The 27,107-nt window shown below is 50.4% G+C and overlaps 1 protein-coding gene across 1 annotated transcript in view; it reads left to right on the plus strand.

The window, feature by feature from the left end:
• The window catches only part of PLXNA4 (plexin A4), a 415,019-nt gene that overhangs the window by 42,620 nt on the left and 345,292 nt on the right, over window positions 1-27,107 (plus strand). Inside the window, exon 2 of the mRNA XM_019751040.3 lies at window positions 22,420-23,684. Within this exon, the coding sequence (XP_019606599.3) occupies window positions 22,500-23,684 (1,185 nt within the window). The 5' untranslated portion in view covers window positions 22,420-22,499. The remainder of the gene's footprint in view (window positions 1-22,419; window positions 23,685-27,107) is intronic.

Below are 27,107 nucleotides of genomic sequence, written 5' to 3' on the forward strand. Positions count from 1 at the left end.
CCCTCCCATCTGGCAACTATCAAAATGTTCTCTGTATCTATGAGTTTATTTCTGTTTTGTTTGTTTATTTTGTTCTGTAGATTCCACATCACATCTATCTTTCTCTGTCTGACATGACATACTCCACTCAGCACAATACCCTCCAGGTCCATCCAGGCCACTGCAGATGGCAAGAACCCATTCCCATCCATGGCTGAGCAATATTGCATTGTATATACAAGTATGTACCAACTCCTCTTTATCCATTCTTCCATCTACAGACACCTGGTTGCCTCCACGTCTTGGTCATTGTAAACAATGCAGCAATGAACATATGGATGCAAAGGTCCCCTCTAAGTAGCGTTTGGGTTTCTTTGGATAAATACCCTGAAGTGAGATTCCTGGGTCCTTCTTTGTGTTTTGTTATAACCTTTGTTTTAAAGTTTATTTTGTTTGGTGTAAGTATTGCTACCCCAGCCTTTTTCTTTTTCTTTTTCATTTCCATTTTCATGAAATATCTTTTTCCATCTCTTTACTTTCTGTCTGTATGTGTCTCTAAATCTGAAATAATTCTCTTGTAGGCAGCATATGTAAGGGTTTTGTTTTCTTATCCACTCAGCCCTCCTAAGTCTTTTGAGTGGAACATCTAATCCATTTACACTGAAAGTAGTTGTAGATAGATATATAGCTCCTACCATTTTACTATTCATAATTTTGATCTTTTTTTTTCTTCCCCCCCCCCCCCCCCCATCTTAAAGAAGTCCCTCTAACATTCCTTATTATACTGGTTTGGTGGTGATGAACTCCTTTAGCTTTTTCTTGTCTGGGAAGCTCTTTATCTGTCCTTTGATTCTAAAGGATAGCTTTGCTTGGTAGAGTAGTCTTGGTTGTAGGTCCTTGCTTTTCATCATGTTGAATATTTTGTGCCAGTCCTTTCTGGCCTGCAAAATTTCTGTTGAGAAATCAGCTGACAATCTTTTGGGGGCTTCCTTATAAGTTATTAGTCGCCTTTGTCTTGCTGCTTTTAGGATTCTTTCTTTAAGCTTTGCCATTTTAATTATAATGTGTCTTAGTGTGGGACTGTTTGGATTTATCTTATTTGGGATTCTCTGTGCTGCCTAGACTTGTATGTCTATTTCCTTTGCCAGGTTAGGAATTTTTTCAGTTATTATTTCTTCAAATAGATTCTCAGTCCCTTGCTCTCTCTCTTCTCTTTCTGGTGCCCCTATGATGCGACTGTTGTTACGCTTGATGTTGTCCCAGAGGTCTCTTAAACTATCCTCATTTTTTTTTTTGTTGTTGATTTTTTGTTTTGTTTTGCTGTTCTGATTGAGTGTTTTCTGCTAACTTGTCTTCCAAATCGCTGATTCAGTCCTCTGCTTTATTTAGTCTGCTGGTGATTCCTTCTAGTGCATTCTTCATTTCAATTATTATATTCTTTATTTCTGACTGGTTCTTTTCTATGGTTTCTATGTCCTTTTTTTATACTTGCTCTCTCTTTATTCTCACTAAGTTCCTTGAGCATCCTTATAACCATTGCTTTGAACTCTGGTAGGTTTCTTGCCTCAGTTTTGTTTAGTTTTCTTTCTAGAGTTTTTTCCTGTTCTTTCACTTGGGACATATTTCTTTATTTCCTCATTTTGGCTGCCACTCTATTTGTTTCTATGTGTTAGGTTGATCTGCTATGTCTCTCAGTCTTGGCCAGGTGGACTTATGTAGTAGGTGCCCTGCGTGGCTCTGGTACAGCCTCCGTAGTCACCTGCTCTGGGTGCTCCAGGAGTGTCCCTGGTGTGGGTTGTGTGTGCCCTCCTTTGATAGTTGAGAATTGATTGCTATTGGAATGTCAGTGGGTAAGATTGATCCTCAGGCTGACTGGCTGTGGGGTTTGGCCATATCCACAGTTTACAGGCTGCTGTGGTTGGGGGACTGATTGGGATTCATCCTGGGGGTTTCTGCTGCCTGTTTAGACTGCCCTTTGGTGTGCCACTTATGGGGCTAATTGGGTAGGGCTCTGCTGTGGTCTAAAGCCAACCTCCAATTATGTGGGTCCTGGGGCATCTTGTGAGGGGCTCCAGTGCAGACCCAGGTCACCCACAGCCTGTGACTGGTCAGGGACTAGCTGGTATGAGCTACAAAGCAATTCATAGTTTATTGCTGCCTGTGGTAACACTGGAGGTGCATGGGACAGGACATGCTGTGAACTGAGGACACCTGCCATTAGTACCAGGCCTGGGGTAGCTCCACAAAAAGCCAGGATACCCCGGGTCCTGCTGCCATCTGCCGGCTCCCTTAAGGTTCAGTTCCTGATAAAACCTTGTGTGGTACATGAATTGGGTGAGGTGGGGACTCAGGGAGTCACTAGAGTGGGAAGAGTTGTGGTCAACAGGTTAATGTAGACTCTGGTTTGGTGCCTGTGCTGAGCCTGGAGCTATTCAGCAAAAGTCTCGGACCACACTGAGGCCAGTTGCTGCCCACTTGGGGCCCATTGACTCCAATGTTTTTCAAGAAAGAGTGCAATTTGGGCAGGGCTGGCTGTTTGTGAAGAAAGTGCCTCTTGTGTTAGGTGAGTTGAGGGGGGGGGGGTTCCCAGTGAGTCAGCAGGGTAGAGCGAGCGGAGCTCATCAGGCCAATTAGATTCAGATTTGGCCTGTGGGGGAGGGCTCAACACAGGAAAGATGGCTTCTGCTTGCTTGCTCCATGAGCGGAGGACCCCACACAGGGAAAATGGCGACTGTCCTCTAGTCCTTGCTACAAAGCCGAACACCTCAGTCTGCCTCCTGTATGCCTCCCACACCCCTCAAGTTACTGTCCCTCTGCCAGAACCCACGGTGAGTGCCTGCGGGTGAGAGAGTCAGTGTGTGGGCTGTTTAAGAGGACATCTGGGTTTCCCGTAACCTTCGGTCCCACCCAGATGGTTGAAATTCCCATTGTTTTTCACAGCCAGATGTTTGGGGGCTCCTTTTCATTACATCAGTACTGTGGGCTGGGAAGGCTTGTGTGGGCCTGGGAAGGCTTGTAGGGTCTCTCACTTCTCCGGGAGGAACCTCCAGGGCTGAGATATCCCTCCTGGTTCTCAACTGCCACATGGAGGTTTGGGGTCAGCCCATTTTGCATCTCCACCCCTCCTACAAGTCTCAAAGTGGTTTCTTTTTTATATTCTTAGTTATAAAACTTCTGTTCAGCTAGACTTCAGATGGTTCTCCAGGGTGATTGTGCTATAATTTAGTTGTAATTTTAATGTATTCATGGAAGGAAGAAGGCACAGTGTTTATCTTCTCTGCCATCTTGGATCTCCTCTCTAGGACTTCTTTATATTGTCTGAATACTAGACTCTTATCAGATGTACGATTTGCAAATATTTTCTCCCATTCTGTAGGTAGTCTTTTTCAGTCTGTTTTTTAGAATACAGTTTTATTGAGATATAACTGATACACCGTAAACTGCATATTTAAAGTATATAATTTAATGAGTTTTGACATATGTAAACATCTGTGAAACCATCACTACAATCAAGATAGTGAACATACCCGTCACTCCCAAAAGTTTCCTCTTGACCTTTTGTAATTCCTTCCTCTCTCTGTTTGTTAATGATAATGCTCCAGATACCCTGTAGTTGACACTGAAGCATCCTGGGAAGTTACCCAACTGGGACTCAGGAGACCAGATTCCTGGTGCTGTGGCTCTAATGGGTGCTGATTTCGAACAGCCTCTCACTTCTCTGGGCTGGCTTCCTCACCTGCACGTGACAGGATTGGCTCTCAGTGGTTCTCGTCTACTCTGGCTGCATATTAAACATTGGGAAGGAAGTGATTATTGCTTTTTTTTTTTAGAAAAAGCCACCTTTTATTAATTATTTTATAATTGATTTTGAATTAGTATTGCTTTTTAAAGAATACTGATATCTATCCCACATCCTTTGAATGAGAGTTTCTGGGGTTGGGATCCTGGGGTCTGTGCTTTTTATGACGCTCCCCCAGTGATTCTGAAGCACAGTGAGTTAAGACGATTTCCAACACAGCCTTCGTATCCAAGATTCCATGGCTTCTATAGCACTTTGTATTTTTCATACTGACTTCATTTCATTCTCTCAGAAACATCACGAGGTAGATAAGAAAGATATAGCTTGTTTAGAGACAAGGATACACATATATAGAGTGGATAAGGGACTTGAGTGAATGTACGGCAGAGTGGGGACTGGAAGGTAGCATGTGTTTTCCATTATTACCTTTAATTTCTGTTGAACAAAGTGATGCCAACATGCAGTGGAAGAATGCCGGTGGCTTCCAGGTAGGGTTTGGCAGGCCAGGGTGTGACTTTGCCAGTGTCTCCCGAGATGGACAGATTCTCAGGACTCACTCTAATTCCCTAGAATATTGATATTTAAGGTAAAATGGCAGATTATTTATTGCATTGGAGTCTGTTCCTATCTAGTTAATGAAAGAATGGCAGTTACACTTCTAGATATCCTTCGTTCCCTTCATGGTAGCAAGGTATCTGGAGAGCATATCTATAATCTGGAAGTGCACTGGGTGAGTCAGTGAGATGCTTTCAGACGCTGGTCACAGACCCAATAATAGTGTGAACAGTAAGTGAATGGTCATATCACCTGAGAAGACCACAGGTTGGGTGGCTGCAGGATTGGGTCGCTGCAGGATTGGGTCACTGTGACGCAACAACGTCATCATGCCCCCATCATTTCTTCTCTCTGTTCAGCCATGGCAGGCATATCAGTGGCATCTCCCCTCATGATCAGTAGAAGTCTGCAGCCGTTGACGGCACCATGAGTGGTAGACAAGTAAGGAAGAGGGTGCTTCCCCACATGAAGTCCCCAGCAGGCCTTTTTCTTGTTCCAATTGGCCAGATTTGGGTCTCGTGACTGTTCTGAAACTTATCGCTGGCAGGGCAAGGAGACCACCATGATTGGCTTAATCCAATTGCAAGTAACCACTGGGGCTGGGAACCACTGGCTTATTCCAGTCATGACTGACCCCCTTCTGATGTGGGGCCCATGTGGATGGTGAAATTTGGGGGATACCAGCAAGAAAGAATTGGTGGAGGGGTTGGCTGCCTCACCAGGGGAGCATGGAATTGGAACCAGGAGACTGGTGTTTTGAGACCCATGTCATCTGTGCCATGGAGAAGCCTAATGAGCACCTGCCATCCCTCTGCGGCGCGTGCTTCCGGGTGAGTCACACACTCCTCTCTGGAAGCCGCCACAGGTCTCTCTCTCTCTCTGTATCTCTGGTTAGCACGAGATTCAAGCTCGGTAGTTCTTACTGATTTGCTCTATACCTGAGGCCGACTACCCTGAGCTCGTTAACACTGTCTTTTTTTCAGGCTGTTTAGGTTACAGCCTTTCTTGAGTTACATTCTTATCCAGAGTCAGAAACCATGTCACCCTGAGTGGGCCTCGGTTCCCTGCTCTTTCAGTATTTTGGGAGCACTGTGTCCCTCTAAGGTGGCTTCTATAGATAACTGGTGCTTTTATGCAGATGTGTGGATTGTTACTAAATTAGCTCTTAGGAGCTCACTTTTTCTCCTTGTTCTGGGGGCTTCTTTCTGTAGCCTCTGTGTGCAGACTCCATCAGCCGCCTCTCACGGCTGTTTGAAGGTGCTATTCAGATCAGGTTCGGAGGACGCCTGGGTGGAGGTTGAATCTGTCACCTGGGCAATATGCTGCAGGTGGAGTGAGGAGTCGGTCTGGGCAAACACAAACGTAACTGTGATGTGGTCGGGTGTCCATTCAGGTGGGAATAGAGGTCATTGGTCGGTTGCCTCATCGATCTTTACAGGCTGAGCATTTTGCCTCATTGATTTTTCACTGCTACCTGAGTCTTGTTCATGTGTTCACTTAGAGATTGCTTCATTTCTTTTCAATTCATTTTTCTGTGCCCGTTTGACACTTCACCACATTGCATTGCCCTTCCTCACTGTGGATCTAATCACCTCTTTCCTAGGACAATCTCGGTGACTTTGGGAGAAGCCTTTAACCTTGAACTGATCTCAGTTTCCTGTTCTGCTAAATGGAGGTGATAATTCCTGCCTAAAGCATCCAGAAGCTGGGGCGGCAGTTGGGTATCCGAGAGAGTAGCTCTTGAGAGGTGGTGGTGGGATTTGCTCAGTAAGGAACTATGGCTGATTTGGTAAGGGAGGGAGAACCTCCACGGGAGGAGGGGCACTCACGCCCCATGGCCTCAGCTCTCGCCCAGAGACTCTGATTTCTGCTGCCAGTAACGGCAGCTGTGGCCGCCTTGGTTGCGGAGGAAGGGCTGCCTCTTCCTTGTAACCTCAGCCCAAGTCTGGATTTACAACTGTCCATTAATATCTAACAGCACGGCTGAGACAAGGCAGGACATTGACACAGGACTTTGCCAAGGGCCTGGGGGTAATAAAAGGGAAAGAAATAGTTACTGTACAAGTCAATGCGGTTTCCAAGCTCTAGTTTATTCTGCGTCATCAGGGTGGAGCCCCAGTTTAACACCCACTGGGCTGCCGTGGAGCAGTGGCGATTTTGGAGCCCCAGCTGGACCCCTTCAATATTAGGCATAAAGACTACGGCCCAGAGAATGATGGGAGTCTCTTCTTCTACCTGGGAATGTTCATCCCTTGGCGGTAAGTATAGTCTTACCCCAAAGGCCAGGGCAGAAGAGTCATTATCCCCAAATAAAACAGCAGCTCCCCAAAAGGCGGCGACCATACCTGCATTATAGGCAGCGAGGAAGTGAGGTCCCAGGCAAGGTGACTTGAGGGGAACTGCTCTTTGGGTGTGAGGGTGGGAGGGCCTGTGAGCCTGGGAATGAGCTAGGGAGGGATGAAACAGAAACCCGTACTTCGCTCAGATAGACTCACTCTATGCTTCTCCCTTTCGCTCTGTTTATTCTGTTTTCCTGTCAGATTTCAGCAAATCCTAGAGAATAGTGCGGCCTCTTTTAGCTGTGCTGAGAGGAAGCAGGAGGAGGGCGTTGTCACAGGCAATGCAGGCTTCTGCCAGGAGGATAAGGGAAGGCTGCTGTGTATCTGTGGGACCATGGAGATGTGGACACCCTGTGTTGCGCGAGGGGGCCTTCCGCAGGAAGGGGAAACTGAGGGTTTCGGAAGCTGTGTCTCTTCTTCCAGCTGCCGCTTCTCACCTAAAGATTTTCTGCCTCCGAAGCTCCCCCCACCCACCCATAAGTAAAGCAAATTACCTCAAATTTCTCAATCTACTTGAGAAATTTTTGTAAAAAGTAGGTGAGAAAATAGATGTAAAAGTGTTTTGAGGACTGGAAGCTAGCGTACCGACATTCCCCAAAGTGTATGCCGTGGAATCATGCTCCTGGAGATATTCATAGGTGGTAAGCAGTAAAGGGGTTTCTTGGACGCAGCTGAGCAACCCTGGTTAATAAGCCTTCAATAGGTGTCTTAATGCAAGACCTCTCAGGATTTTTAGTAAGCTACGTCTCATGGTTCTCGAAGAGGGTGATTCAGCGTTTGCGCAGAGCTTTGGGAGGAACTCAAGTTCTTCTCACTGCTCTGTTATGATGATGGTATGAGTTTGGAGATGCGGGAGGGTGCAGAGGGCACGCTTTCATTCAGTAAAAGCTTCCACACTCCGTTGTCCAGAACTTGTTCTCATTTCATCATTGCTTCCCATTCTCACCCGTGCGCATGAAATGGCAACTGTGAGCAGGAGTTCAAAAACCCAGAAACGTTTCTTTTTTGCAGGGGAAGGGGGCAATCCATTTTTCTTCATTAAAAACTGTCTTGCCTCACATGCTACACCATGGGTGAACCTTGAAGACATGCGCAGTGAAATGAGCCAGACACCCAAGGACAGTAATTACTGCATGATTCTACTAAGACTCGTCTGAGGCATCTAAAATAGTCAAATTCATCGAGACAAAGAGTAGAATGTGAATTGCCAGGGGCTACGGGGAGAGAGGTTTGGGGAGTAAGTGTTTAATAGATACTGTGTTTCCCCGAAAATAAGACCTAGCTGGACCATCAGCTCTAATGTGTCTTTTGGAGCAAAAATTAATATAAGACCTGGTATTATATTATATTATGTTATATTATATTAGACCCGGTCTTATATCATATAAGGCCCAGTTTACAGTAAAATAAGACCAGGTCTTACATTAATTTTTGCTCCAAAAGACGCATTAGAGCTGATGGTCTGGCTAGGTCTTATTTTCAGGGAAACACGGTACAAAGTCTCAGTCTGGGATGATGAAAACGTGTGGACATGGGTAGTAGTGATGGTTGTCCAACAATGTGAATGTACTTAATGCTACCAAGCTGTAAACTTAAAAATGGTTAAAATAGTACATTTCATGTTCTATATATCTTACCACAACTTTTTGAAAAGTTAATATTAAAAAATTTCCTGGCCATCGGTCTGAGTTCTTTCGGTTTCCGTGCAGTTTCTTTCAGGCTCTGGCCTGTAGATGTTCCCTGGTTTGTATAACTCGGTGCCCAGAACGCTCTTTATGATGTGGGTGAAGAGAGTGCTCCTTGCGAAGAAGTCCGTAACTGATGCTGATAACCCCTTGCCTTGCCCACTCCTTTAATATTATTAATTTTGGTTGGAAGCTTGGGAAATTGACAACTTAACCTGTCCTTCATAAGCCTTTGCAATTGCCCTTTAGGGAAATCAAAGTTTGGATGTGATAGTCTTCTCTCACAAGCTGTAAGTGCAAGGTCCCTAATCAAAAGATTTTAGTTGGCGGCACCTTCTTCCCGCCGAGGTCGCGTCATACAACTTCTGCGTCTCCCAAGGAACTGTCACAGCAGAGGGCCCTGAAGCCCTCAGGGCCTTCTGCCAGCTCAGGTTCAGCTCTTAGCCTGACTTTGTATCAGTTATTGAGAAGCAGGTTCTCATTCAGAAAATAAGGGTACTGTTAGCACCCTCTTCCATGCACTTACATGAGATGCCTTATGTACACCACACCGCTGGGGCCCCTGTGAGCTACTTCCCTCCACGATCCCCTGTGGTATCGACCTGGGTGGGGCCAGCTCTGCAGACGACCTTGCCCTTGACGGCCCATACAGAACTCTTGACTTCTTTGCTCCCCTGGAGAGTGCAATGGCCCAACTATCCACCCAGGTGCTCAAGCCAAGATCGAGGAGGGGTGATGAATTCCCTCTTCTCCTCCCCTGTCATTTCCGTGGTCACCAGCAAGCCGTGTTGGACAAATGACTTTTCTCTTTTCACCACCAGCGTGGGGGCCAGGCCACCATCACCCCTCAGTGAGCTCCTGCAGGTCCCCTGTGGCACCCACAAACCATTCTCCATCCAACAGCCGCACCGACGAGGTCATTCCCTTGCTTAATACCGTTTCATGGCCTCTCATGCCATTGGGAATGAATTCACATTCCTTCCCATGGTTTTACGTGTCCTGTCACCTGCCCCCTGCCTTACTCGCCGGACTCGTGCCTCATACTTCCCTGCTCATTCAGTGCCTCCAGGCCCTCAGCCTTCTGCTTCTGCCTTGCCAAGTGTGCCCCCTCCTCAGGTTTTTGCTCTCCTTTTCCTTTGGCCTAGAATGCGCTTTCCCCCAATCTTTGCATGGCTGGCTCCTCCTGACCATTTATTCCCCCTGCAAGCATCACGTCAGACAGAGCCGCACTGGTCCCTCCAGCGCGGGAACACCTGGCCTCCAGCAGTTCTTCTGTAGCAAATGACTGTTGCCTTCTTTCTTTAAAGGGCTTAACACTATCTGAAAAGAACTCTTTTTCCTATTTATTGTCTGCCTTCTCTCTGTTCATCGTAAGCTCCTTCACATCGAAGGCCTTTTCTGCTTATTCATTGTACGCCCTCAGAATGTGGGTTCCTGGCTTGTAGTAGGTGCTGAATTAAGTGTTGCTGCACAAATGCAGGAAGGAACTTGGGTCCTTTTCCCTGCTGGCTGCTTGGCTCTTCATACCATTCCTTGGCCACCCAAAACGTGTCCGATGGTGCCACTTCCTTGGGATGAAGGAAAGGAACCTCTATATCGTAGGCATGTTATCAAGGCCTATCGAGGTGATGGCAATCCAAACCAGGTTAGTGTCTATACTCTAGCAAGCCGGGACGCCTTCCTCTCCTCCCGTTACCAACTGTGCATTGGTGAGGGGCCTCCGATTCTGCCCCTCCCCCTTTGCTCTCCACCTCCAGAGACGACCCTGGTGCATGGCTGTGAGGTTTACAAGGGAAGGTTCGGATCCGTCAGAAGACCTGAGTTGTGGACCCATGAAGAGCATGGCTTTGGGCAACTTAATAAATTCTCCGAGTCTCGGCATCCCCATTTGGACAGTACTAATCATGGGCTGGGGAGGGATGGATATGTATTTTTGGAGCCATGAATTTTTATCGCATTTGGAGGAGTTTGGAAAAGGCAAGGTACTATACCCATGAGAGGTGGTGGCAGTGGGATTTCAGGCCGGGTAGAGGAAGAGGTGGCGAGAGCTGGCAGGTGTATTTTCCTATCTGCATGGAACACTCTGTGTTTCTGTCCTCTGAGCGATGTGCACAGCAGACTCAGGAGAGCTGTTGAGTCTACTTAAAACTCTCCTGGGTTTTGCAGTGAACCTGACCCTCTATCCCACCTTGGATCCATGTCTTGGCCTTTTGTGCCGCCAGTGGCACAGCTCTGAGCAGCATCCAACATGAATCCTTCCTCTGTGCAGACAGCAGCTTTCCCTCCTGTGTATTCTTATCACCTGGAGAAGCAGGACATGACCAATTCCTAGGGGGGCTGTGGGAGGGGGTCAGTCCCATGAGAAGTGCTGGTGAGAGGGCCTGGCATTGATGCTGGGGGCAGAGTTTGACCCTCTGGGGACTGTGCTGTGCTGCTGCCCTGTAGCTATGAGCGTCTTGGAGAATGGCATCTGAGGCCCTTCCCCCTCCTGTGCCTCCTCTGCGAAATGGTGGTGGGATGGGGGTTAAGCTCGCCTGCTCCTTGCCTGCTGCGTCGCTGGCATAAATGCAGACGTAAGGTGAGGTCTCAGCTCAGTGGGATGGGCAAGGACAACGGAGTTGGGAATTTGGTACCTTAGAATCATCGCTGGGAAGTGCACACATCTCCTTGGTCATTTGAGTCCTCGGTGTGTGCCCAGCAGGTGAGAGAGGCAGGTGAGTCGGTGGCACAGGTCCCCTCTGCTGGGGACCCAAACCCTTGCAGCACATGGGAATAAGGAGGGAGTGGGCCGGGATCAACCTCCTCATGAGGAATGACATACGAGTGTTACTTGGTCAATACTAAATATTTTTAAAAATTCATTGTTGTCATGGGGATGGGGATTATTTCCAGGCTTGAAGATCTAGAATCCCCGATTCTGCTACTTCCTTGCGTGTTCCCAGGTAGCTGTGGCTGGCCCCGAAACTTGGTTGCGGTCATTCTGAGCATTTTCTTTTCTTTTAAGGAGAGAATATAACTCCGTGCGGCTTCCGGCTACAGGGGAGATTTCTGCCAAGGTTTGCGTCATGCAGCTGAAATATGTTTTGTATTTTATGAGCTTTGGCTCATCGTGGAATTAAATAGCGCTAATTACATGAATATAGACCAGCAAGGGAGACAACTGTTCACTTCCTGATTTTCCCTGGAATTAAAAAAGAAAGGGAGGAGGGAGAGGATGAGGAGAGGCCGGGGAGAGAGCCCTCCCGCCAGATACTTGGTAACAACAGGGCGGTAACTGGGAGCGTTGCTGAGGCCCAAGGATTTGAGGGCAATGGGGTCTACGCTGAGACCCCCCAGCACCCTGAATTTAGCGTCGTTTCCAAAGCTACTGACTTTTTTTGTTTTTGTTTTTTTAGTTATACAAGTCTAGTTAGACATTTCACACCCAGGAAGAGCATTTCCATTGCTTTTTTGGCTAAGGGTAGGAAAGCAAATGGGCAGACCCATCTTATCACGGAGTGTGAGTTAAGCCCTTGACGGGGTATGAGGGGAGCTTCAGGGGGTGAAGGCCTCCTGCTGACTCTTCAGTCGCCTGTCCCACATAGAGGTCCCCAGAGGCCAGAAGACGCGAAGACCCCCTCCTGAACTTATTAGGATCTGGCTCAGGGAAATAGGCCAACACCTGAGCTGACAACATGTGTCCTACGCCAGCCGTCCTCACTGTGAGAGAGAAAATAGGGTCAAGGGAGGTGATGGAGGCCCACTTCACAGATGAGCACCCCACGTTCTCCGAGGGCAGGCGCTCCCAGCGTGCCCCACAATGTAGCTTTAGGCCACTCGCACGCCAATTGAAGCAAAGATGCAAAGAGTCTGAAGAGCAACTTCAACTCCAGCCTTTTGTTTTCTAGGAGACGCCCAGGGATTGCACTTGTCAGCATTTCATGGCCCTACCGCAAAGGGCCTCGTGGAATCCTCCCGTCAGTGACGGCCTGTGTTCCACGAAGCCTAAAGCACTACTTCTAGATGGAGCCTAAAAAGGAACTTAGCCATCTCTCTTGCCTCATTACCCTATTTCCAGTACCACTGTTTTCCAGATGGGGAAACTGAGGCATCAGGCACGCAGGGCAGTCACTTATCAGGACTGTGGCCTTCGACGGCTATTCCCGATGTCGGTAGCTTCCTTGCCGCCATGATTCGCAGGGAGAAGGGTGACTTGGTAGACACATCAACGCTGATGAGCTAAGAATACCCCACCTCTTCCCTTGACCGTGAAAGGAGAGGAGGGTCATGAGAGAGAGGAGCTCATTTAGGTGGAGCCCCCATGATGTGGCTTCACTTCTCGGTGCCAGGCTGGGAATCCAGGCAGAGATGATGGCAAGCTGAGGGGCGTGTGGGAACAGGAGTCTGGGACAAAGCCCCCTCCCAGATCACCTTGCTGAGCTAAGCAAGACTTCAACGCCCTTTGCCTCAGGCCGCGTGCATGAGATGGGGCTGCTGGGAAAATGACTGTCCCCAGTGTGTGCTGGACCCCAAGCCCCTTCCCTGTGACCCAAATGTGCACCCAGGTCTTGGGGCAGCCAAAGTGACAGCAGATGCTCCCTTCACCATGGCTTTGGGGTGTCTGGAACCCTTTTGCAAGACGTCCCTCCATTCCTGCATATCCAGAAGCCACATTGGAAGACTTGGAGCCAGGCCACCCCTGGACAGGGCATTCCTCAGCGCTGGGTGGGCCCAGGGCCGGGGTGGGGGAAAGGGACCACAACGCCAAGTCCAGCTGGGGTACCTGACCCCAAATTCCTGGCTGGCCTGTTTCTTTAAATGAGACGCTGGAAAGAAGTTTATGAATCTGTCCTCTCAGCTCAGGCTGCTATTGAGAGTGTTGTGTTTTTAAAGCCTCACAGCCAGACTTGGAGTAAAGAGTCATTGCTTAGCGACTCCCCCACCCAGAGCATAGTGCCTGGAATATAAAAGGGCTGCCACGATGTAATAATAGACTTCCATCTTGGGCTGCCTGAGCTCTGTGAAGCTCCGGCTCAGCTCCGCTGGGAACAGCAGACTTGGCCAGGGAAAGGTAGTTCTGTACCCTGGGAAGAGCCCTCAAGGCCAAGGACAGGGAGGCCTGGGGGAGGGGGAACCATAGGGGGGGTCCAGTGGGGGCCTCATCTCTGAATGGGGGCGACTCACAGACTCACCCTCCTGCAGAGGCTTCTTCCAGGCTGGTTCCAAAGGCTCTGTCCCTGGTAATAGTGTTTGCCCCCCCCCCACACCCCCCTTTAATAAATAGGGAAGTTAGGATTAAGAGAGCCCTGACTGGCTGCGCTTGGTGCTGAAATTCCCAGGGACTGGGCTGGTTGCCTGGCGGTGCCTGGCGCCCCGTTGCTCCCTCTCCCCATCCTGTATGCCCCTCGCCAGCCCTTCCCCCCAACCACCAGTGTCCCATTTCTCGTGCTCAAAAGAGCAGAAGCAGAAGCAGAGGGAAAGCAGACTGGAGGTATTGAGTCCTGTGCCCACGGCCTGCTCCGGCTGTTGTCACATTCTGGTTTTGTGCTGGGTTATGGCCAAGCTGACCCTTTGGAGTCCCCTCCCACCCCCCCACCCTGCACTCCGCACATTAACTGTCCAGAGACAGCATGGTGACCCCCCCTTGGGAGGACAGTTGCTTTGATTTGATTCTTCCCCCTAGCGGGAGTGATGGATTGCACTATGACACCCACATGCTCGGGCGCTTCTCCTTTTATGAATGTGGCACTCATTTCTGAGACAGTGACGAAAAGAAGGGTTGGCAAGTGAAGGACATCGGGCAGGGGCTGCTTGCCCACCATGGGCTTCCGACTGCAGCCAGTTGCGTGACCGGACCATAGATGTTACATGTAAATATCCTTCTGTAGAAAAAGAAGTACAATGGTAATTCAGGGCTCCCACTTCTAGAAACCAAGAGTTTAAAGTGAGAAATGCAGACAGAAAACAAAATACTGGAGATTTCCTGAGGATGTGATTCTAAGTGTATAAATTACAAATTGGAGCAAGACTCTAAAAAGAGGCATTTGTCCATTTGGCTAATTTGGATAGATCAGTAAATGTCTAGTGTTTCTTGGATGAAATAGAAAGGTGACCTGTCCTGTGTCCCCAATCCTGTCGCTGCCCTCACATGCACACAGGTAGTGCTTCCCTGAGCCCAAAACTTGGGAAGGGCTACGGAGGAATGCGAAGGTTTTTCTGTAGATGTTGGCATGGTCGTCTCTCACCTCTCTGGACTTGGCAAGTTGCTGTCCAGCTTTGGGAACAAGGAGGGGACTGCGGACATCTAAAGAGGACTTTGCCTGGGGCAGCCTGAGGTGCCAGAGGGTCAGAGCCCCCACGTGCATGGTCTCAGGTTCGAATCCTGGCTCTGATACACAGTGTCCTGGCTGCGTTTCTACCTGTGTTAGGGTGATGCCCACCTCTGTCCCACAAACCCACCAGTTCAGCGCCTGACCCAGTCATGGTTCATTTCTTGTCTGACGTGGATGCCCCTGGTTGGGGGGTGGGCCCTTCCATCTCGAGTCTTCACCATCCCACAGGGCCTCAGCATCCTCTTTATCCATAAGGTGAATGGAGACAAGTCGCACGTAACTCCTTACCTGCTTTGGTGTGGAAGTGTCACTGTGACACTCTCTCACTATTCACATGGTCACACCTGGAGATAGTGTCTGGAAATACAGACCATAGCTGGTGGCCCCCTCTGAACAACTACTTCACACCATCAGCTGCAGGGAAGGGAAGCGTGTTTTCATGGGTAGTGAGCTGCCTGTCCCCCGGCCGCACCTGTACAAGAGATGAAATTGCCTATAGTACAATCTCATCTCTATATAGTAGGAAGATGAAGGCCAGTAATGAGGGGCCTGTTTCCAGTAGGGAGTACAAGGTGCAGCCCAGCAGAGCTGGCCAGTGACCGGGGCTGACCTCAAAAGGGCGCAACCAGCCACCGGAGGCCAAAGGTACCAGTTTCTGCTTAGTCACGTCTGTACCCTTTTTCCCCACTTCAGAAATTGGCCACATGAACGAATGCATGCCAACTAACGTCTCACAACTGTCTCTTCTGCATCGTCTCAGTTTTCCTGGCTGCAGTTTTGTTTTCCTCACCCAGCTCCTTCTCAGCAGCGTCTGCACCGGTTCTCAACGTCTAATGTGTGGATGCAAGGTGACTTGTTATGGTATTCCAGCTGTGGGCCTGGCTGTGCTCACTGTAAATCACGTATGAAAGATGTAGTGTCCTCAGTGCATTGGAAGTCACGCTTTAAATGGACAACGTTGCGTATTTGAAGTACTTAGGAGCCTGGATTAGAGCAGGGTAAAAGCAGCATTTGAGTTTGGGCCCTTTTGAGCTAGGTGGCCCAGGACCAAGGGTTACTTTGTGCTTCAGCTATAGGTGACCCCATCACCGTGTCATATGCTCTGCTGAAGAGTAGTCATTGCTTCATCGTTCGGACATTCATCCGTTTCGTCATCCATTTGGTCACGCGTTCCCAAACACTGGGACTGGAGAGAGTAGTGGCAAAAACTGCATAATTTCTGACCTCCAAGAGCTGATAGTTTTTGAGAGGGGACAGCATCAACGTGCAGGTACAACAGAGTTTGTAAAGTGTGAGACTCCGGTGGGCACTGCCTCCTGTACTAAGACGTCGTCAGGGCCTCTGAGACGAGTGCCAGGGCCCGAGATGGCTTCATTTGAGAAATGAGTCCCTAGATGAGGGGCTTGCAGGTGGGTGTCCTGGGCACTGTAAGCCACCTGTGCCGAAGGCACAGAAGCATGAAGAGAGGTGGAGAGCATTCCCAGAGACCAGGACTGCCAGCGCAGTCCTCAAGGCAAATGGCGGGCAGACGGGGGACATTGTGTTCGAGTATGGAAGTCAGCACGTGTACCTTCACACCCCCAAGCCCCGCCCCCCGGAACAAAGCCTCACTCGTGGCAGAATTGTAGTTGATCTCCGCGGGCTGTGGGACCTGGAGACTCTTTGCCGTGCTTACTGCTTCCTAGGAAAGAATAGCCTAGTTGAAAGAGCTTGGGGAGGGACAGTTCACTGTTTGGCTAGGAGGCTTGCTTTTTGTGGGTTAGGATTCTTTCATGAACAAGTACCCAAACACTGAATCCACACCGCCTTATGCAATAGGGGACTTTTGGCTCATGCGACTGGAAACTATAAGCACAGAGCTGGCTGCAAGGCACATGATCTGTGTGATGTCACCAGGACATGCCCTCCTCTGGCTCAGCGCTGTGTGTTCAGTATGTGGGCTTCATTCTTTTCAGGCTCCCCTCCCCGCCTCCCCACCCCCATGGGTACATTTTGGTGCCCCGGGTTCTTAGGCCAACACCGCTCGAAGGTCACATCCACTGAAAGAACCAGAGCTTTCCCCTGAGCACTCCCAGCTAAAGCCTTTTTGCCTCACAGAGATTCTGACCCAACCAGGGACCCATCCCTGACCCAATCACTGTGACCACCCAGCCCTGCCCTCTGCAGATTGAAATGGACCCAAGTCAGGTGTACACCCTTGAATGAGGAGTGGAGTCCATTCCCCCAGAAGCCTTTGGGCTGAGAGAGGGTGAACGGGTGGATCCTCGGAGGATAAATGAATGGCAGCAAAAAACAACTGACGTCCACTATCTCTAATAGCATCTTTCAAATTATTTTTTATCATAATTGTGTTATTCAGGGTTCTCCAGAGAAACAGAAACCAGAGAGATTGATTGATTGATTGATTGATTGATTGATTGATTGATTGATTTGAAGGAATTGGCTCACACAATTATGGAGGCTCCCAGTCCAAATCTGCAGGGTGGGCCCTCAGACTGAAGACTCAGATGAGAGCTCCTGTTATAGTTCAAGTGCAAAGGCCGTCTGCCAGCAGAATTCCCTCTGGCCCAGGGGGAGGTCAGGCTTTTGTTCAATCTTCCACTGACTGGATGGCCTCTCACTCACATTATAAGGGGTGGCGGATGGGGTGCTTCACTCATCGTCCACTGATTTCAAAGTTAATCTCATTCAAAAACATTGTCACGGAAACATTCAGGAGAATGCTGGACCACAGACATGGGCACCATGGTCCAGCCCAGCTGACACATAAAATTCACCATGACCATGACCAACAGTAAGACATATGTTTACCTCACGCTCAATACACTCATCTGTCTACATGGGCCGACACAAAATCCTCACTAGATTGTGAGGATCCTTCCTAAATGTGCCCTACTGTTGTTTTTCTCTTCTTTTTATGTCATCAAAAAGCATGCATGTTTCACCCCAGTGGTTTCTGGTCTTGTGATAGGTTGTCGAAATGGTCCTTTTGAAACACCATCCTAGGGCCTGAGCATTAGCGCTCTGTCCAGACGGTCAGGGAAGGTCCTGCGGGCAACAGAGGGAAATTGTGTGCAACCTCAACCAGGATGTGTCCCTTTCCATGCCTCAGTTTCCTTCTCTGTAATGGAGCGTACTTGTGAATACGGTGCCTCCTCTACCTAACAGGGCTGTTGCAAACAATCAACTCAGAACGAGGTAATGTATATGCAAACACCTTGTAAACTCCGAAGTAATTTTGTGAGGTAATTGCTATTTTAAACCCCTCTATAATAACTTTCTTCTCTGCCACTCAGGAATCTGAGAGGCTGGTGCTATTTCATGGAAATTCGTTGGAGCTCTTCAAAACTTGCCACGTGAAACAAAGAGAGCCCCGATTTCTTTAATCAAAATGATGAGCAGCTTCTAAAACTGAGTCCCATCGCCCCTGAGATCATTCAGAATGAAAATCTGATTTCAAAGAAGGGGAAATTTTAGGGTGTTTGGGTTTGATTCGGAGGCTTTTATGTTCTCCTGCCTTCTTGCCACTTTCCCACTCTACTTAGTGCAGTGCGTCCTTTGGGGTGATTTGGAGGTGACTCGGTCACATTACTTACCTTTAAGAGCCAGAGTTAGGCTGAATGCTACCTCCAATACTTCGTCTTAAAACCAGCTCATTGATGACCCGAGAGAGAAATGGTGGGTGGGCCTGGCATTGGGATGGGGGTTTTGTAGGCTGGATCACCACTTACAAGGGTTGGTGTCTTGGAAAGGAAGCCACACTGGATGCCCCAGCTTTGCTGGAATGCAGCAGCCTCCGGCAGCGTGAGGGGCAGGCACAGGTGGCAGCTCTGCCCACCCCTGGGTCTGCAGAGGGGATAGGCGCGCTGCACACAGGTCGGGTCACCTTGGCAGTCGTGCCCGGTGAGGTCTCTGATGAGGCAAGTTGGAGCCCACATCCTTGCTCCTTCCCCTTTTCCTCCATTTCTCTTATTTGTTTTCAAAACAGTCTGTTCGTGGTGTGTAAAATGAGAGGCTGGTTATTCCTCTCACACGTTATTGTTTTCTGGGGGTCCCCCGCTTCCAGGTGCAGTCATTGCAGCATTTTCAGAGGCGGGTGATGAGTGTTTGAGATGCATAACTGTGTCTCATTTCAGTGCCTAATAGAAGATGGAGAATGAGCCGGGCACCTCCGAGCTCAGTAAATTCATAATTACAGGCTTCCTCATCTCGCCTCTCGCAAACTAGAGCACTGTTGATTGGTTTGTGGGTGTGTGAGTGTATACAGTAAGGAGGGGGTGCGGCAGGCGCCCTTCCCTGGTGCCTGGCAGGTGCTGACATAGGGACTGCCGGAAGTGCCCTCCCCAGGGTTGGTGGCCGAGTCCTGACCTGCACCTGCCCGTCTGGAATGAGGGTTTCCAGCACAGCTGCAATTGCGTTTTGGCAGCGACGTTCTGAGAGCGAGCTGTGTGAGCCAGCGGAGCAGAGGGCAGCCAAAGAGACGCCTTCTCCAGACAAAGGTCAGGGAGCAGAGGCTGAAGTAGGTCCAGATAAGTCAGAAGAGAGGCCTTAGGCGATGGAAAGAGCACTGGACTAGGAGTCCAGAGACCTGAACTGAACTTGACCTCATTCTCACCGTGAACTCACCATCTGACCTCCTGCAAGTTGTTAACTCTTCTGGATCTCAACTGCCTAAAATCAGGAATTGGGGGTCATTAAACCGGAGTATCCCCTACAGATAAAAATCTTCTAGATCCTTCTCTGATATTTGGATCTGCCCAGGCAATTCACGATGAACCATTCTGACTCCTCATTAGTCTAATTGAGATGGTACCATCTCGTTATCACAATCCTAATCCGTTTACTCTTATTTCAGTCTCGTCAACAACTGTCATTTATTAAGCACTTACTGAGTGCCAGGCTGAGGCCATGTGCCAGGTGCTTTCCAGTCCTTAATGCTCTTAGAGGTAAATAACAGTGCCCACCTGCCAGGTTATGCCCTGTGGGCCCCAGGGGCTTGGTGGGGGGTGGGTACTTCTGGGTGATGTCCTGAATTTCTGTGTTTGGGGCACATATGAATTAAAATGGGCTTCCGAGTGCTCTAGATCATATGCTCTGGAATTGCATGTTTCTGGAAAGAGTACAGGTTTTGCAGTGCACAAACGTGGGTGTCCACTCCAACTCTGCCACTTATGAGCCACATGCCTCTGCAGAGCTGAAGTGTCCTCACCTGAGACGCAGGTAAAACAGTCCTCACCCCAGTAAGCAGTTCCGATGACTAAGTAAGGTAGACAGTGAGCAAGCATTTGCGTGGGGTCTGGGGTACGGCAAATGGTCCCCAGATACTGCTATTCCTCCCTGCTTCCAGCCTCCCTTTCTGCTGGTCAGAAAATAGTTCTCGAGCTTCCACGGTGTGCCAGGTGCTGGTCTGGGGCTACGGACCCACGAGTGAGCAAGGCCGGCCCTCCCTGCCCTCACGGAGCCCACCGCTCTCAGCTCCAAACTCAGTTCCTCCTGCAAAGACTACATTGAGAGAAACAGGGCGTCTCCTTTCTGGGGGCCTTTGCTCCTTTCTTTCAGGTGCTTTCCTTGGTCCCATACGTTTCAGTCTCAGCCTCGCAGGGCCATTTTGACAAGGCTTGTGGTTCTCTCTTCTCAGCCGGGTGTTCTCCCTGGCTCTCACAAATCGTGCTTTTCAGAGTGTTCCTGGTGTGCACTTGTTTGCTGTGCTGAATCCTCCCCAAGGAGGCCCTTCCAGCTCTGCATGTCCTCTCCAAGTTCATGACTCAGCCCCAATGCCACCCCTCCCCAAGGCTTCCCCCAGCCTCCTCTGTGCTCCTTCACCCCAAGTTAGAAGGCGCTTTCCTCATGGGACCTCCCAAAGCACTCTGTGGTCCGTCACGTAAGTTTTCACCATTAGAGTAATTTCGGTTCCTATGGGGTCTGACGGATCCAGCCTCAGGCGCCTTAGATCTCACGGTGCCCGCACATTTCGTGTGTTTCCTGAGCAAACATTTACCACATGGGAAGGCCCTTGCAGGACAGCTGTCAGTTGTGGGGTGCCTCTTCTGCCACCACCTTCCTCCTCTGATACTTACTCGAGAGGACCTGTGTTTTCACTGGGGTTTTAGCTGACAGTGTCAAGTCTTTCTTCTTTCTTCTCTTGGTTTCCATTTCTGACTTCACGCTCTCATGAAGAGGGTTTTCTGTGGCTCAGCAATTACCTTTTCCTTGTTTTTGAGATATTTGGGAGTGAATGAGAGAAATCACACAGAGCCGAGATGCCCCCAAGTACCACGTAAGCCAATCCTCTCCCAATTTCTATCGAACGGTAAGAAATATGAAGCTGTCCTCTGGAACACACTCAGAAAGCATCTCAAATAGAAATGAATGAGACCATTGGGATGGAAAGCTGTTTTGTTCCACGGGGAGTTATTTTTGTATTTCTTTGACCACTCCTTCAAGCATTTGTTCACTCCCTTTAATGAAAACCTCTTAGGGGAGGCCCCACCATGGGAGGCAGCTAAGGCCTGCCTGGTTAAAACGACATCAGGGCTCAGAGCTGGGCCGTGTACCTGGGGCACCTGGTCACTGCCACAGTCAGAAGGGTCCGAGGATGTGGGGTTTGGATTTGGGCTCCTCTGCGGTCCATCCAGTGAGGGGAGGCGCAAAGGAGAAGCTTCCCCTGCAGGAAGTGTAGACCCCGAGGGCCAGGTGGTAAGGGATAGCCCGTGGCATAGCCCGTGGCAAGTGGTTGTTTGAACTGTTCTGCGGTGTATAAGCAACAACCGGTGTACATCCCCGGCTGTGCCTGGCTGCACTGAGGTGGTTTAGTAGTTACGAATAAGACCCTGCCATGGACTTGGATGGCCACGTTTGAATCCATCGCTACTGCTCTTAGCTGTGCAAGCGACATAACTTCCCGAAGCTGTACAGTGGAGTGACAATATTACTTCAGAGGTCTGTGAGGCAGGGTCCCCGCAGGAAATGGCACATGCAAACTCGGTCACTTGCACAGAAATTAATAAAGGGGCTCTTGACAAAGGTGTGGCTCCTCCAGAGGCAGTGCTGTATTTGGGGGGAGGAAGACGTAGGCCCTGTTCCCTCCTCTAGGACCAAATGGGGCAGGCAGGAGGTGGTTCATGGAACCTGGAGATGGAGAGGCCATGTGGAGAGGCCTGACGAGGACCCTGCTGGGACCTGTTGGCGAGGGTCACAGCTGGTGCAGGCAGCCCGTTTCTGCGCCTGTCCCCTCCCCCTCGCTTCAGCCTTCGGCTGATGCCCCTGCTGGCTGCACCTAACCAGGCCCAAGGGCAAGGAGCCCGCAGATGTACAGTCTATGCAGGTCAGCCTCCTGGGTGCAGAGAAAGGTGGAGAGTCGATTTGGGGGGGTTGGGGGTCAGATGGAGGATCCCAGCACTGAGAGGTTTGTTAAAAGGCTTAAGATTAAGGTTTATCTCTGGAAGTTTCTGGACAATGACTGCCACAGTTAGGCCCTCGGCCGGCAATGGCTGTTTGTCATCATCGTCACTATTATTATTACCGTCACCATCAGTATTACTGTTTTATTACCGAAGTCCCCTCCTGTGCCACTCCGCTCTGGCTGTCCCACACACCCATGACAGCCACGTCCCTTGGCCTCTAGGTTCCCCCAGTACAGTTCTCTGTTTCCATGTGTGCAGATGACTTTGAGGGTCCCCCAGACAAGCTGCGGGGTGACACTCAGCTGCTGCCATTGTTACCCAGCATGACATCTTTCCTTTCCCGCTTAGGGAGCCTCCACTCCTGAGTCCTGGCCCTCCCGGGAGGACGCTCTGCCAGTGCTTGTGTGCCGCCAGGACCCGTGTGTGAGATGAAAGCCATGCCTTGGAACTGGACCTGCCTCCTGTCCCACCTCCTGATGGTAGGGATGGGCTCCTCCACTCTGCTCCCCCGGCAGCCACCCCCGCCGGCCCAGAAGAGGCCTTTGGTCACATTTCGGGGGGAGCCCACTGAGGGCTTCAACCACCTGGTGGTGGATGAGAGGACAGGGCACATTTACTTGGGGGCCGTCAACCGGATCTACAAGCTGTCCAGCGACCTGAAGGTGTTGGTGACCCACCAGACGGGGCCGGACGAGGACAACCCCAAGTGTTACCCGCCGCGCATCGTGCAGACGTGCAGCGAGCCGCTGAGCACCACCAACAACGTCAATAAGATGCTGCTCATCGACTATAAGGAGAACCGGCTGATCGCGTGCGGGAGCCTGTACCAGGGCATCTGCAAGCTCCTGAGGCTGGAAGATCTCTTCAAGCTGGGGGAGCCTTTCCACAAGAAGGAGCATTACCTGTCGGGCGTCAACGAGAGCGGCTCTGTCTTCGGAGTGATTGTCTCCTACAGCAACCTGGACGACAAACTCTTCATCGCCACGGCGGTGGATGGGAAGCCGGAGTATTTCCCCACCATCTCCAGCCGGAAGCTGACCAAGAACTCGGAAGCAGACGGCATGTTTGCATACGTCTTCCATGATGAGTTTGTGGCCTCCATGATCAAGATCCCTTCGGACACCTTCACCGTCATCCCCGACTTTGACATCTACTACGTCTATGGCTTCAGCAGTGGCAACTTTGTCTACTTTTTGACCCTTCAGCCTGAGATGGTGTCTCCCCCCGGCTCCACCACAAAGGAGCAGGTGTACACATCCAAGCTCGTGAGGCTTTGCAAGGAAGACACGGCGTTCAACTCCTACGTGGAGGTGCCCATTGGCTGTGAGCGCGGCGGGGTGGAGTACCGCTTGCTGCAGGCCGCCTACCTGTCCAAAGCCGGGGCGGTGCTTGCCTGGACCCTCAAGGTCCATCCCGAGGACGACCTCCTCTTCACTGTCTTCTCCAAGGGCCAGAAGCGGAAAATGAAATCCCTGGACGAGTCGGCCCTGTGCATTTTCATCTTGAAACAGATCAACGACCGCATTAAGGAGCGGCTGCAGTCCTGCTACCGGGGCGAGGGCACCTTGGACCTGGCCTGGCTCAAGGTGAAGGACATTCCCTGCAGCAGTGCGGTGAGTTGGGGGTGGCTTGTGGGCAGGGATGGTGCAGTGTGGAGGGTGGATGCAGCCTTCGGCCTCCCAGGGGTGTGGATCCGGGTCCCGTTTTGCAGATGGGGCGAGTATATCCCATCTCTGGGTCTCACTGGACTCAGATCACCACCAGCTCTAACATTCTGTGGCTATGAAACTGAGCCTATAGGAGTCAGAGCTGGAGCTAAAACACAGATTTCCTATAGGACACTTTTCTCTATTCCGTGTGGGCTTCCTGGCTGTGGGAGCGTGTGCTAGGAATAGGCAGGAATTGTGTTACACAGACGTCATGTGTGCCAGGCATCGTGGAAAACTAGTTCTGTGCTATAGGACAAGACGTGTATCTACGCTTCTTACCAATGAAGCCTGTGAATCACTTTGCCAGGAGCTGAGCATAATCATTGCGGGGTGAGGGCTGAGAGGAGCGCTTAGAATGAAACCACTACTGGGAGGACTGGAGCCAGTCACTCTACATTGGGGATAGAGAGGGAATTTCAGAAGAGTCCTGCTTGTAGTCTCTTGTGTATCTTTAGGAAAGTAGATGAGAGTCCAGTGAACATAGAGGGGAAAGCAGAGCTTGCTTAGAAAAGCGAGTTCTGCATTTATTTACCATCTGCTGTGTACACAGCTCCACGGAAGAGACACGTCACGAAGTCAGGAAGCAGTCTGGGAAGAGTCCAAGGTGACGGGAGGGCTGAGGAAACTGGAGGAAGGAGAGAATGCAGGGCTGGCTTAGGGGGCGGGCTCCGGGCCTGTGGGGCCTGAGGGTCCAGTCTGTCCCTCACGCGGCTGCCTTGCTGGGTGCCTACAGGTTCACCAGGGGACACAGCCTAAGTCACTTGTGACCCAACATCCAAAGCATCTGTCTTTCTGAGGCTTGGCTTCTGTTCATCTTTAAAATGGTCCAGTTTTTTTCTCAACCAATTCTTCAAGTGACTTGGAAGGCTCAGCTGCTGGCATCTTCTATGTCCTATGTTCCTCTCCTTTCCCTTTTTCTTGTCCAATTAAAAAGTTATGAACCTAGTTGGAGAAAATCTATCCTGTAATCTTGATGTAGGAGAGGAAAGGAGAATTCGCTCGTCAGGTAGAAGTATGCATTTGCATGGCTCTGATTCTTGACTCCTAGCCAAACTTTGGTGGAATTCCATATTAGGAAATGTATTTGGGTTGATTTAAAAAGTGTAAGTTTCCCTTAGTGTAATAGGGCCGTAAGCCAATCTCTAAGGGTCCTGGCACGCACCCCACCCAGTGTGTGGTGAGGCTATTTCTTTCATCACTGGCGTTGGGGTTGGGGGGAGAGGTCAGGAAAGAGAAAGGAGGAACTCAGCAAAGTTTGTCTTTGACGCCCTGACGTTTAGGTTCAGGCTGCTTGCTAGTGGCATTTTCGAGGTACCTGGGCTGAAACAAAGGAAATGGGAGCGGTACTATGGGCCCAAACAAGCAGCAACAAATTGACAGTCATCGTCAAGCCAGAGAATGGAAGGGACTCTACAGTGTCTGCTGAGCCCTGGCAGGTGACATATTGTTCGCAGGCTTTGGTTTGCGGCAGTAGATAAATGGCTCAGGAGAGTCTACGAAACAGGCCTCTGAACTCGAGGGGCCATGACTGCTCCCAAAGGAAGGTAATAAAAGACAGGCCAGATGCTGTGTTGTGTATATGTGTGTCACACACGCAAACATAGTCCCAGGGAGACGTATTAGAATGTTGGCGTGGGAAAGGCCCTTGGAGATATTCTGGTCTAACCCTTCCTGTCAAGGCCCAGCAAGGTGAATGAATTATTCAAGGTCACACATCTTGTGAGTGAATGGCAGACACAGCCTTGAGGAGAACCCCTTGGTCTCGCATCACCACACTCGCACACACCCATGTGGACACACACGTGCACACACACACATGCACGTACACACGTGCACATCACAATAAATACCCTCCCAAGCATGCACATATACACCTTAGGTTAGAAAGTGGCAAGTTTATGCTGTGTGCTTACTAGACAGCTAGTTCTTTAGAGATCAGAGGGGTTGGCTCTTTGTTCTGTAGATACTGTTCTGCAGAAAGCTTGCTCAAACCCTGTCTTTTGGGGCAATGCTCTGGGGAATCACATCAGCGGCAGGGATCCACCGGGCTGCCCACGGGCAGGAGTGTGGCCCGCCCTGGCTCCCTGCCACAACACAAAAAAGCAAAGTTCGTCGTGGAAGTCTGCAGAGCTGCAGGTCCCAACACACCACATGGTGGCTTCGGAGAGAACAGAGGAAAACAGTTTTGCAAGACAGGCTAATGCCAGGACGGGAGTCGTGGGGCCAGATAACAAGCTTTTGATTTTTCCGTTGGCTTTAATTAGCCCTTTCAAGCTAGAGGCAAGTTGAGGCTGAGAGCAGAAAGGAGGAGGCCAGAAACCGTGTGCAGGGCTGGCGCTGCCTCCCCAGCCCGTCAGAAAGGCCACGCCAGCTTTCAATGCACAGTGTCCGTTTCCTTTGACGCGGCCAGGCCTCAGGTTACTTTGCTCCGGAGCTCTCGGCTGCACTTCATTTGGCCTCAGCTCAGACCACACGTGTTCTGCGTGCCATCAGCCAGGCCAGCCTCCGAAGCACCCCCACTGAGGAACCGTAGTGGGCACACCACTGGCAAACCCAGCTTTTCCTCCACCCATTCCCATGGCTGCTGGGTCCCCGTCCTTCTTCCTTTCCTGCCTTAAGGCAGGCAGGGGTGAGGTGTGAACTCAAGAGTCCTCTTTGTCTTCGAGCCCAAGATTCCCCTGAAGCCCGTGGAATGGAACCGAGTCTCAGACGGCCTCTGTCCTGTGGCATTTCCGCTGTAGAGAAATGGTGGAAGGAAGGGACGGTACCAGAAGGTTGACTTTTAGGACTAGTATTTTGCAAGGAAGGGGTCCCCTGTGGGCTTTATCATTGTCATAACTCAAAGAGCTTGGAAAGGGTTATGATTAGTGGTTCATTTTTACCGTGCACCTATTGTCCTAGTTCCCTAAGCTAGACAGGTCACGCTGTGCTACTGTTCAGGCTTTTCCGGCCCCTTCTGTTTCCTGGGAACCACATTCCTTCCTCGGAACTCATGCCTCCAGAACTCAGAGCAGGGAGCAGTGTAAGCCTTGGGGCCCCTGACCCCCTCACCAGGCCCCCGCTGCCCCCTCAGCAGAGTTCAGGGAGGATGTGGCGAGAACATCTGTGTTACTCAGCTTGCCCTGCCAGGGGGCATCGGGGTGGGGGGGCTGCATGGTGGGCCACAGCCTGGTGACACGGCGGGGAGAAGCTTGGGCTGGGAGGCTGGGTTCCCTGGTTTTATCCCGGAGAATCAGGGAAGGCTGGCTGAGCCCATGTGAGAGCAAAGGGGAGGCAGGTGCCAGGAGTGGCCTCCTCATGGGACTGTGTCACTGTGAATGTCACTGC

This window comes from Rhinolophus sinicus, chromosome 8, assembly GCF_057876585.1.
Source record: "Rhinolophus sinicus isolate RSI-liver-muscle chromosome 8, RSI-T2T, whole genome shotgun sequence".
NCBI lineage: Eukaryota > Metazoa > Chordata > Mammalia > Chiroptera > Rhinolophidae > Rhinolophus > Rhinolophus sinicus.